Source organism: Numenius arquata, chromosome 8 (assembly GCF_964106895.1).
Source record: "Numenius arquata chromosome 8, bNumArq3.hap1.1, whole genome shotgun sequence".
NCBI classification, from domain to species: Eukaryota; Metazoa; Chordata; class Aves; order Charadriiformes; family Scolopacidae; genus Numenius; species Numenius arquata.
The window spans coordinates 59,306,486-59,319,557 of NC_133583.1; the positions used below are offsets into that span (position 1 = coordinate 59,306,486).

General features: G+C 39.9%; 1 protein-coding gene across 5 annotated transcripts in view; it reads right to left on the reverse strand.

Annotated features, from left to right (window-relative positions):
- The window catches only part of DOCK7 (dedicator of cytokinesis 7), a 107,008-nt gene that overhangs the window by 66,013 nt on the left and 27,923 nt on the right, over positions 1 to 13,072 (reverse strand). For all 5 annotated transcript variants that reach the window (XM_074151529.1, XM_074151528.1, XM_074151527.1 and 2 more), the window contains exons 6-13: positions 12,797 to 13,009; positions 12,295 to 12,380; positions 10,046 to 10,112; positions 8,642 to 8,791; positions 6,591 to 6,671; positions 4,161 to 4,326; positions 3,337 to 3,479; positions 1,005 to 1,098 (exon numbers count right to left, since the gene is read on the reverse strand). In XM_074151529.1, the coding sequence (XP_074007630.1) occupies positions 1,005 to 1,098; positions 3,337 to 3,479; positions 4,161 to 4,326; positions 6,591 to 6,671; positions 8,642 to 8,791; positions 10,046 to 10,112; positions 12,295 to 12,380; positions 12,797 to 13,009 (1,000 nt within the window). The remainder of the gene's footprint in view (positions 1 to 1,004; positions 1,099 to 3,336; positions 3,480 to 4,160; positions 4,327 to 6,590; positions 6,672 to 8,641; positions 8,792 to 10,045; positions 10,113 to 12,294; positions 12,381 to 12,796; positions 13,010 to 13,072) is intronic.

The following is a 13,072-nucleotide window of genomic DNA, read 5'->3' on the forward strand; positions in this document are numbered from 1 at the left end:
GACAGTACTGACTGCACAATTATTGTTGGCGGATGACACTGAGGCTGGAATGATTGTAAAAATTTGAAAGACAGGAAAGCTGGAGAAATAGCATCAAACTACTATGGTGACACATAAGAAAGAGCAAAGGACTTGCATTAAGAAGGAGAAGCCAAACACACAAACATTTAAAAAATAATAATAATTGACATGGATCAATTCTGTAGAAAAGGGCTGGGTGACAGCAGTGACAATAAGCCAATGCCCAGAAGAAAGCTACAGCCATTCTAAGTGCAGTGTCACGTGTAAGACACTGGAGACAAATTCTCCTGCTTTGCTCGGCACGTGGTCTCAGGAGGAGCAGCACAACCAATTTAGAGCACTGTGCTTGAAGAAAAGCACAGACAGAGTGAAGAAATAAGCAGAGAGTAACAGACAATTTTAAAATCACAACCTTTGAGGAAGGGTTAAAAAACCCTGCGATTGGTTAGGCTACAAAACGGAGGCGAGTCAGAGTGAACTAATAACAGTATTCAAGTACTTGAAAGGTTGTGATAACTGCCCTGAGGGCACGACAGGCCATAATCAGATTAATTTGCAGCAAGATAATTTTGCAAAGTTTTCTTAATACCTAACCTGACTACAAGGACAGCTGAGCGCTGGGAGAGATAATCTAAGGAAGCGGTAGGATTGCTGTCACCGGAGATTTTTAAGAACAGGTTAAGTAAATATTGTCAGGAATAGCACAGGTCAGGGACCAGCGATGTTTCATCGCTTGTGTGCCAGCATTTTACTTCCCTTTCTCAAACAGAGGTGGAGTCTGTTCCTATTAACCAAGTGGGAGCCGGGAGAGAGAGCTCCTCTCAGCGAGAGAGTGGTATTTTACTGCGTAAAACAGAGGCTCCTCAGCCCCTGCTGGGTTTGGGGCTTTGGGGTTTTTTCATCTGCTCTCATTTATAAGAACTGGGTGGTAACTGGAAGGAATAACCCTAACATGTGTGAGGCAAAAAGATCTCGTTCGATACCTGTGATGGGTCTCAATCTCCGTAACACTGACGATGGCCGTCTCATATCAGCAAGGAACTTGTACAAATCTTCATCGCTCAGGCGATCGCCCTCCTGTTGGATGTTGGGAAGAAAATGGTTATCTACACAGGATTGTGGAGAGAATGAACAAACCATCTAATACTGTAGCCTCCTTCCTCTAATATCAAAATGTACCTTCCCAGAACAAGGTGTTCAGATTAACATGCTAAATTACAGTTCGTGTCTCCATCCTTTTTCCCCTTCCTTTTTTCCTTATTAATCATCATGACAGCTGCAGGAACTTCTCATTGAAAACCTTTTCTCTCCCCATCAATATTATCTTTTTCAAAACCGAGACGGGCTGTTAAAAGATTTCCCCAAAATATCCAATTTTTAGCAAGTATAATAGTTTGAAAAAGTATCCGTCATTCAGGTAGTGATCCTCATTCCTTCTCCTCCCCCTTTTCTTTGGCATGAGCCTAAAAGAGTTACTTTTCAGGAGAAGTGTTAAGAAACGGTGGGAAGTGGAAGGAGTCTGTTGTCAGTCTTCCTTCTGCCACATTCTGGTAGCTCAGAATTTCATTAATTTTGGAAACATTACAGAAAATGTGACTCTGCCACCCTCTAACTATCCAAAAGCAGAAGATATCTGATCATAAAGGTAATAAATCACAATACAAAAAAAGAAGCAAATGGAAGGAGAAAAATGATGGGTAGTATTCAATTAACTGTACTCAACGGGAGAAAAGGAAGGAAAGATAAAAAGTAAAAGATACAGAAGAGATAGAAACTTAAAATCGAAACTCAATGTTCAGCAATTTTTAAAGGACAAACTGATAAAACAAACTGTTTCAAAGTTGTCAAGTGAAAACAACTGCGAAAAAGTAAATAAACATATGCTTTTGTAAATTATTACTAACTTAGTGAACTGGTGTGCATTACAAAGAGAGCTACACAACACGGGCAGTGGAACGGCCGCATTAGCCAGACATTACAAATACATATTTTTTTTTCTTACTTTCACGCTTTTCTTGGGTGAATATGTTACAGAACTGGATTTCATTAACATCCCAAGTAAAAGAAACTTTGTGCGCTGCTCTGTGTCACTGAGACCCCAGAGATACTGTTCGCAGAGCCCAATTTCGGTCATACTGAGTTTCATGGAAGCACGGAGCCGCAGAGGCATCGGTCACCCTCCACTTACATGGTTTGCACCATGATAACTTCATGCCCCGATGACATTTCTCCTTATTTACACTACTATATTTAAGAGCAGACTTTGGATGGCCATCCACAGTGAAAGTGGCACGTAACCAAAACAATCAGAAAAAGAAAAAAAAAAAGAACTTAACCAACTTTTTTAACATATAGAATTTAAATCTTTGTATTCCCAGTGATTGAGAAATCAGTCCAAAAAATATCTGGTTGGACACTATTAAATCCCTTTTTATACACAAAGGTGACATTGAAATAACTATTTTCCTTAACTAGATATGGCATTAAGCAAATCTTAGCAAAAATTATTCAACAGAAACCATTTTCTAAGCTTAACTAAAAATTTTATTCCATTTAATCATGTTTTCTACTGCTTCTCAGGAAAATGCCAAGCTCTGGCTAAGAGAATCTGCCACTCGGCAAAGCAGCATCAGAAGTGAAATGCTTTTGTTTTCTCAGGAATGTTTTCTCATGCCTGGACACATCCAGGGAACTGATGCCAACCCCAAATCATACTGATTCCGTGATCCCGTGATGAACCTGGTTCTGAGCCTGCTGATGTTTCAACGGGATTGTCTATCACCCGATGAAACCAGAGGAGTCAACTGACCATCATGATAAAGGCTATGCAACTCCTAGACTAGGACAAATCTCTGGAGTACTTTTTGGCACGTACTAACCCAAAGAAGTTATCCTCAGTTTTTGTGAATTTGCTTCTATAAGCATTTTTCCAAATAGCGTTACCAAAACACCAGGCAGTGATTTTTCCAATGCATGTTAGAAAAATCTGGAGCAAAATAAACCGGTGATCTTCCGGGGAGACCCAGTTCTAGTAGTTGGAGTGGTTAAATCACTATGCCATAATGATGCTTTATCATTCAAGTCAAAACAGCTAATAATTTCAAATTCCATGACGTGATTATTCACAGTAAGTATTCTAAGCACCTGAGATAATAAACCCACCATATGCCGTTCAAAGATATCCTGTGATCAGGGAACAGACATTACATGCACTGAAAACATCACAAATTAATCATTTAGGGCTAAACTGACTTCACATGATCAAATCACTCTGTCCAAGGAGCAACTCCTTAATTAGATAGCTTCATACAGTACCTGTTTAAAGAAGTTTGTCACTGTCAAAGTAGCTGGTCTAAAACTGGTCAAATTGCAAGCCTCATCCCCACTTGTGGTTCTTTCTAACGAACGCCTCCCGACAATACTGGAATTCCGCCTCTCTGACCATGATCCTTTACGTTCTTCAAAAAATACAAAAAAGAAAAGGGGGAGGAATTAAAAAAAAAAAAAAAAAAAGAAGAAAAACAACTGACCAAGAACGTACTTTTGTCCCAACCAGGTTTTTCTACATAAGAAGATAGCTGCTGCTTTTGGAAATTATGCAATGAGCGTGATAGAAGAGGTGGTTATGGTAAGACAATCACACTCCTGAGGCATCAGGAGGCTGTGAAGCACAGCTGACTACTTCTGCTCCTCTCACAGCAACCTCACCCCAGCGCCTTACTGCTATTATAAAAGTCTTTCTCCTGTGGAGATTTATGTATTTCTCTTGCTCTGAAAGATGATGAAGTTGGCAGTTTTGGGGATGCTGAAGAGCAGTTTCAGATGAGCTGTGTGGTTCACAAAGATTAATCCACTCCTTTGGAAAATGTTCATCAGCCTGTAACGCACGCTCAGTCTTAGAAGCCTGGTTTTAAATAATATAACAGATGGTTTGCTTGTAAAATCCTTGAAAGATAAATCCATTTGTTATCACGGACTTTGCTGTTTTATTTCAAGCATGACCCAAGATTATCAGAAGGCCTAGGGCAGGGGGAGGAAGGAGATAAAAAGGAGCAATGGCAGATACAGGGTATTAATCAAGACTTCAGAGAACTCTGGATTTGCCCACATTCCCCTCATGCAGGTGCCAGATACTGTACCTCCTGTGCCAACTTCTACTTCTGTGGAATCTCGTTCCAAACTTCCAGCGCTGCTCACGATGTTCATTAGATGAATGGCTGTCCAGGCAAAAGGCATTCGATACTTGCCCAGTCTTTGGCAAAACTGTTCTGCCTGGCCTTTCAGTTTTTCCAACTTTTCCTTATTCTTTGAAGAAAATATTCAATCCAAGAGATTCAAAGGAGAGGAGCGGTAAAAAAAAAAAAAAAAAGGTTCATTCAGCAAAATCAGTAAGTTACAATGGTATCTTTTCTGACTCGCAATGATTTTGTGCTTCAATAGCACCTTCTAGAGGAGGATCACCAAGTGCTGGGCAATCAGATTTCTGCTTCACAAAACTGCCATCAGGCCAACAGTACCAGACACAGGATGGCCAGAGGGTCAGAGAAACTGGTTTCATGCTCTTGAGCCTCCTGAATAGCCTCACCTGCCCACTGCCCTTTTAAGCAAAGCTGAATTTTACTCTGTGAAGTCTGAAATGGTCTTTCTTAAGGTCATTTTATGCAGCAGGTGCTCAGATCATCTGGAGTTGCATGGGAAACTGAAAACATTCCTCAAATAAGCGCTATCACGCTCATTTTATTGAGGGAAAAAAAAGGATTATGAATGGACTCTCCATAATTCTGCATATTAAAGCGCATTTTTTTGCTTTAGAAAATTTGTTACCTATAGGCCTTTAAGAAGTTCCCAAACAGGGGGCTGGGTAACACCAGAGAGAGTTCTGTTGCTCATGTTCTTCTAGTTCAGGGAAGAACTGACCTATGCACCTTGCTGGGAAGGAGACCTTGAAAAATTCCCTTTTCACCTACGTTCCCAAGCATCCTGCAAATCCAATTCCAAAATTTCACCCAGGCACATGTCAACTTATTGATTGCAGGAAAGGTAATTTTTTTACTTTTGCTATCTATATACCAGAGGCGAAAGATACCAATTTTTCCTATCATGATGCAATGATATAAGGACAGAGAGACACAAAAAAGGTGAACTTCTCCAGCTAGGAACGTATTAGAACTTTGGGAAGGCAAAATTCTGTTAGAGTTTGATCAGAACTAACAAATGAACATCCCAGCTCCTTTGAAAAAAGCATAATGGGAAATCTCTTAATGACAGGAAGGGCTGGCCTCTTTGTGTTGCCCTTCCTCCAGTCCTCACTATTACCCTTTAATCTTCACTTGGCTCAACCCAATTGTACAAGAAATTAGGAACCATTTCCAAGTCTCACAAACTCTGCTTCACATTCTATGTAGCCAAGGTTTCCTTTCCAAGCTCTCTTGCACATCTCACAAAGAGGAGTTGTAAAATAACACACCGAGCTCAAGTCAGAGATTTCTCCTTCTGGCTGCTAATAAAATCAGAGATTTGCTGTGCTATAACCACTGTTACATTGGAGAAAGCCAGAAAAACAAAATAGTAGCCTGGGGGTGAAAAGGTGGAGGAAAGGCCATAGTGCAGGTGTCCCTGAATTCTGCAGGTGCCACCGGCGTTCCTGTTTGCTCCTGAACCTACCAAACCTGCAATTCCCACCCAGACTCCAGTACCCTCCAATGAGCAACCAGCTGCAGGGAATAAGATGGCGTTCTTCCCTGTGTGAAAACCTCTCCTTTTAGTCCTGCAAGGAGACAGGCTGCATTTAAACACACGAAGGGAAGACAAAAAATCAGGCAAATTGGGGCAGGTCCATGCCATCCACTGCACTTTAAAACGCCCCGGACTTTACTGCACAGGATGATGCCCAAACTTTTGAAGGCAGGAACCAAAGGAACAACGTTAATGAAAAGTATAAAAATTTACTATATGAAAAGAGGACAGCTTCATCTCGCTGTTGAGTGTGGCCCTTCTTTACAGTATTAGGAAAAAGAAAAATCAGCAGAAAATAGCTAAAAAAGAGACCAGAAATGCACTACAATTCAAAACCAGGCCCGATGGAGAATCTCCCGTTAACATATTTCATCCGCTTTATAACCTTTCTGAAGGAAGGCAGAGGTGCTGTGATGGGGTTAAGCTGCAGAAGCAACGGAAAAGTTGAAAGTTTACTGCAAATTCACATCAAAGGCTGCCTTCACTTGCCCCAGGCATAAGCACAGAGCAGATTCTTTGGGACAGGGAATCACAGATGACTGAGCTTGATGGTAATAACCACACACCTCCCCTGTCGGCTACAAAAACTGATGACCTTTAACTACTCTACCCCAATAAGGCATCAAGATTCAAGGTCTTTGACTCTTCTTTGGCCTTTAGAATTTGACTAGATTCTTAATTAAAAATAGATCCCTTTCACAACAGGAACAGTATCAATGGCTGCTAGGTTCAAGGTAAAAGAAAACAACTTATGTTTAATTTGTTAGTAACAAAATGCCTTACAGCGCTTGTAGCCAAATTTAATCAAAACATTAAAAAATAAAAAATCTTACCTTTGCTGCATCCGATTCTTTAAAAATCATATAAGGCTCTGCACACTCCCCAATATCTCCCTGTTGTAATACTTTTTCCAGCTGAGAAGGAAAAATGAACCATTAGAAGGACATGTATCCAGCAAGGACTGTTAAATTAAACAAACACTAGGAAGCAAAATTATTCTTTCAAAAGAGTTAAAGCTTGATTTCCCTTTGTAAGTCAGGGCACAAGCACCTGCACTCAAGTTGTTAGAGCCATTAAGTTCCCAGATCTCCAGCTATAACCGAATCACAAGTGTAAAATATAGGTTCAAAGGGAACATATACCGCTTCACTTGGGTCTGATCGGTTCTAAAGCCACTTTCAGTTCCTTTTTAAGGTCTTAAAGACAGTTTACGCTGTCTTCGGCATCATCATTTCAGAATTCTGTTCTTACTTCTCTTCTCCATATTAAGGACCGATTGCAGCAGCGCAAAAAGGTGACTCAGATGCATTCAGCTAAAACAAGTACTGCTTTAAATCAGTGTGTTCTCAAATCAAATAATGAAGTAATAAAATAATTAAAATTAGCCAAAGAGTAGATGTTTGTTTCTGAAGTCTCCAAATCAATGCCTCTTGAGCACAAAAGTGCTCAATGCTCAGTTTCTAATAGAAATATCTTCCCTATCACATGCATGAAGACTGTTTCTTTCAGAAGCATCCTGGCCCCCCCCTCCCACGCCTGCTGCTGTGCACACGCTGTTATTAGATTAGAATATCTTTAAACTTCTCCCATGCTACTAAAGTGCCTTTCATACTTGTCTATTAGCAGAACTCCAAGAGGCCATCACAATATAAAGAACAAAACTACTTCCCATCCGATCTTGCACTCCCTGATGAGTTTATGCTAGAAATACCAGCTGTCTGGAAAACGGTTTCCCAGTTAAGACCCACGAGAAAATTCACCCGATGAGGCAGGCTATGCATCTGTCTTATTTATCCCTGACTGTATCCTTTTCATCAGCAAATCAAAAAATCACCTAAGCCACCAGGTCCTCTTGGATCACCGGTTTTACAAGCACTAAGGTGCAGTCACAAGGTCTTTCGGACAGAGCCTCATCTCATAAATACGGGGTTCTCTCTTCCTCATATCTTGTAAAAATCAGAAGAGTAAATATGTGTACACAGGCCCAACATGATTTTTAGAAGGAATTCAGAAAATCATACCAAAAACTGGAGATCAGAATATGCTCCAACACTACAGAAAGCCTCGTTCTCACCTGGGACTGTTTGATCGTGCCTTAATTCATTTTCAAAAGCTTATTCCTCGTATAAGAAGCAGTTCATGAAGAACTCGCACAAACCTCAGTCAACAGGGTTTTCAAAACACAGCACGTCGCCAGCAGGAACATAACCACTGCCCTTCAGTAACAAAGCATGTATAGAACTCTCCTTTTTTACAACAGGGTGATTTTTATGCAGAGACCAGCCAAAAAAACTGATTCAAATGCCAAGCTGAACTAGTAACATTTGTGTCCTCATTGAATCCAATGAAAGAAGAGAAAATAATTTTTATCTTTGTATACTTTATCCCAGGAGTGAACAATGTGGCATTTTATTTTGGTTATGGATTCCCCTCTCTTAGCGATTTTGATTCTTAAGGACATTTGAAAATCTGACTTAAGAGCATATATCATTTTTGAAATGAGATTCAGATCAATATGTATTTTTAAATCACTCACTTATCTATCATCTTAAGGAGTCAGCACATTGTTTCATATGAAAACCAAGGTCAAGCCCCAGAAAGCTGCTTTATATCAAGCAAACCTTTGTGCTCTTTTCAGTTTTGCAATAATACAACAACGCAAGTCTCCACTGAACTGTTTCTGTTACAAAGGAACTTAACGTACCAAGTGAGAATATCTGAAACGGAACAGAATTCTGTGGTCTCGGTGCTTACGCTTTTGAGGACAGAATTTTGCTCTCCAAATGCAACTAAGTCATCAACCAGCCAGGCAGACTTGGTTATATTTTATTGTAAACAGAAAACAAGAGACAGTAATAATTTAAATTTCTCTGGCGTTTCTTACCTTTATTACCAGAAAAACATCTTGAGAGGGATAAGTGATAGAAAAAATGGCAGATCTGGCCAGCGTGGATATTGCAGCAGGGGGCACATGGGGACGAAGCATTCCCTTCATTTGTTCAGAGTTTAAATCAAAGTAGAAATTTTCTGAAATCTAAGGAACAAATTGAGTAGCTTCAACCATTAGTTATACTTTTTTGTTTGTTTGTTTTTGTAAACTCTTCATAAACACAACAGACAATTTCAAAAGACAAGTAAAAAAACTACCAACACTGTCTCTTTTCAAACCACATATAAGAAGAAAAACAAAAAGGCCTTTTCATTAAGAAATCAAAGCAGGACAGTGGGGAAGGAGAAAGGAACTGGAGCAAACAATACACACTACCTATAAAATTTCCTCTACCTCCTGTAAGGTATGCGGTTCCACCACAGGACTAGGAATTACAATTACTATCCGAATTGAAAATATCAAAGTATCAAAATAGAAAACGATCTTTAAGATCATTCACAGAAAAAGGCAAAACAAAACATCCGTAAGGTGAGACAGTGACTTTTCTACACTGAAACACCAAATCCTCGACCATATTAAGCTTCAAAGCCAAAGCGAATGTGAGCTGGTTCTCAACACCAGAGGTCACCAGAGAACTTACTACATGCGAGAAAAAAAAATGGAGTAATGAGATGATAAAATTGGGTTATGAAATGTGATTTAAATATTAAACAAAGTTCACATAATATTCCACATACTCTCATCTACATAACTTAAAACTCAATGCATTAAATTCAAGTCTTAAAGAGATAAATGTCAAAATGCATATTTTTAACATTTTTCTCTCTACTACTGCTAATATCTTGAATTAGGAAAACTAAGAGACTCTTCAAATATTAAATACAGAACATAAATAGGGGAATAAATATATTTTGCATTTCCTATAACTTAGATCTTGAAAAGACTGCTCAGTTTTGTTTTGACTTCAGCAATTTTAGCATGTATGACTTTCTTGTGCATTATTTAAAATGTTACTTGGACACATACCATGCTGGATCATGAAAAAAAGATTAAGAAAGTCATAAAAACTTAATGTAAATTAAAGGTTTCAGTTACTAAAGGTCCCTCTGGGGAAGAGACTTTTGAAAGCCAAGATTGGACAATATATATATTCTGATTTCAGGCATTCACATATTAGATAATATTTTTAGAAAACTGATTATACTGCAACTGTGTTACTAAGCAGAAGAACACACAAGATGGTTCGTGAAATGCCTTCATCGTTCTTCCAACCACTAGTACATCACAGTCTTCATAAAGATTTATTTCCAGAATTAATTCCTCCTCTTTTGTTTTTTTTTAATACAGGTTTGCAATGCTTCAGTGGAAATATCATCACTCAAGTAATTAAAAACCTACCTTTTTCTTTTCTTTAACATCATACAAAGCCAAACTTGCAAAAATGGGCTCAATTTCTATTTCAAATCTTAAAAGAAAGAAACACATAACATCAGTTGGTTTGCATTTTGTAAGAAAGAATAACCCACCCTCTCCCCAATTCCTTCCCTGGGTGATGGCTGCCCACTGATAAGCCAAGGATGCCAGGAACAGCCGAGTCAACATAAGGGCTCCCTCCTGCTGAAAAGGGATCTTGCTCCCCAGTTTTCCCTCCCACTCCTCCCCTTTCCCATTTCCTCTGCATCTCCTCTGCTCTCTGCCACCAGAATGTGCATGGGTGCTCCCTGGACCTTCTAAAAGCCATTTCAACTCCTTGACCCAACAGAACGGCTGGGATTAGGGTCACAGGACATAAAGCATAGTTCTACAAATGTTTTTATCTCTTCAAGTGTTGTCTGAAAGCTAAGCAAAGCAACCTAATAGCTTCCTTAAAGGGAGAGGAATTATTAATTGGGATAGATGGACCACTGAGCTCCTCTGATTACCTTCAGAAGCTTTCCTGTGTGCTAATTTCCCATGCTGACCTCTTGGTAGGGCTAATGGCCAACCCCTCCTCTCAACATTACTGACCAGAAAGCTCCTTCCTCTGGAGAGTTGGGGACAGCGATTTCGGCAACTGTCAACATTTAACTTTTGTCAGAAAATACCAATATCTCAAAGACTCTCCCAGAAAGGTGTCCGTTTTTCAGGGTAACTGTTATCAGGTGGTTTTGCTAAACTGAAACACTTCCAATGAAAACACCGACCTACCAAATAGAGCTGAACTTATTTTTAAATCACCTGAGAAGTTAAAGAAATTAAAGCACATTCAAAGCCTGTCCCTACACCAAAGTGAGCAGGGGCTGAAATGCCATTCTCCTGTTTGCTCAGCCTCCCCACGAAATTAATGCCCAATCCACGGTGGGACACCCCCACGCACCCAGTCCTTGCACAGAGCTCTCAGCTTTTCAGCCTGGAACTCTTCCTGCCACCAGGGAGAACAACATATGGGACGGCATCATCAAACAGGTATTTTCCTCAGTTTTGTAACAAAGGTGAGAGTAACCTGAAAATGACCCTGCTTAAGTCATCTTAGCCTTCTCCCTGGGGAAGAGACTACGTATTATGGACTTCTTTTTGTGCCACAAACACAGCATGATCTTGGATTGCTCATTATTAGAACAGGTCCAGCTTCAGAGACTATTTTGGTACACAAACAAGCCTGTACCTGGACAGATTTGCTATAAATTTACAGTCAGCAAGAGATGCTTTAATAGCAGAAAGCATTAATTTCCAGCATCTAACTTATTTATGCTACAGACACCATCCTTTGCAGAGGAAGCTCCACTGCTACTGCATATTATGTTGTTCCAGTTCATAAAAGGCTGCAAAATCAGTTCATCTCTATGGCTATATTAGGTCCTGGAGTACTCTCCGAGCAGGAGATATGTCCCACACATATATCTCAGTTATGAGCCGCAATGTAGTCTAACTGGAGCTCTCTAATAAGAAGGGTTGACCTAACTGAGGACACAGAAGATGAATACAGCAGTGTGGAAAATCAGTTTTGTACTTTATTTCTCCAAGGGAATAACAGTAAAATTTTACCTTGTGTTATTAGAGAAGAGTTATAGGCAATGAACCAGCTGCAGGTAACCCTATATTCAGGAGCTCCACTTCATTAAACTTGTTTAACAGGTTTCTATTCCTCCAGTTAATGCTTGCTAAGTATATAAAGTCTTCACTCTTAAAGGGACACAGTCAAGGTTGTTGAGCCTAAACTTTGGCAAATCTTTGGTTGTCTCATGTTTTAAAGCTTAAGCATTTTTAATCTTTTTTTTTCCCCACTTAAAACATCCTCGTTAGAGAGCTGAACACCAACGACTGGCCAACTTCAGAGCCCTGAACAAGCAAAGCATGTGTTCTACTAACATGGAAGAGGTATAGCTATAGACGGGCTTACAAGCAACAGAGAGAAAAGCCAAGGAAGGTGTACACTTTCTGTATCACACCACTACAGAAAGTCTGGAAGATAAAACTGCTCGATGCACAGTACTGCGTAACTTATCCTTTATAGAACTAACCTTTAAGCCTATGACCAACCAAACAATGTTACATCCCTTCAAGGGTAATAAACAAGGCGGCAGAGTTATTCCAGACGCGCGTGGATACAACAGCAGGTTTAAATTCTCAATTTCTGTAACGCAGCTGTCTGTTGGAGTGATACTTACTTAAGGGATAAACACTTCACCAGGAGTCTTTGGCCAAAGTGTTCTTTGGGTACTTCAGGGACACTGAGTCGTTCTATAGGCTCCTCCTGAAATTCATCACAGGAACAGCAGTTTAGAGACACGACACTTGTACAAACCACTAATACCATAATGAGCTAAACATACGTATCACTTTTTTCTCCTAAGACACTTAACACCAATTTAATGCGAGGTTTACCAGCATGTTGCATTCAGCAGCAGCTATAAATATGCTAAATTAAATCCCTTTAATGTTTCTACATTATGGGGGATTGCATAACCATAAAGGAAAACCAATATCCAGAAAGTAATATCTATGGCACGACAATATGCTAAAAAGCATGTGACCCGCAAAATAGCTAAGGTTCTCATGGATATTAAACACAGGTGATCTTAACACCTTCGAATCCATAGCAGACTGACAATTTTCACATTCCCTGTATCCTTCGCTTTTTTAGTCTCACCCACATGTATATAAAAATACCTCATCTGGTGCTGGATGTAGTGCAAAAAGCTCCTTATGCCTACTGGACTTCCTCTGGTCTTCATTGTGGTGGTCGATCTCTTCATTGGGGGTTCGGTCCAGTAGGTTTGGGAGAAGGGCATCTGGAAGGGAGTTCTTCAGATCAAAAATACTGCATGCCCAGCTGCCCCGGGGAGTATCGTCAATCGACATTGAACGTCGTTTAAGGTCATCCTGAGATTCAACAAATTAGAAGCAACTTATAATGGGAAAGGGACTGCACTTTTAAAACGCGGC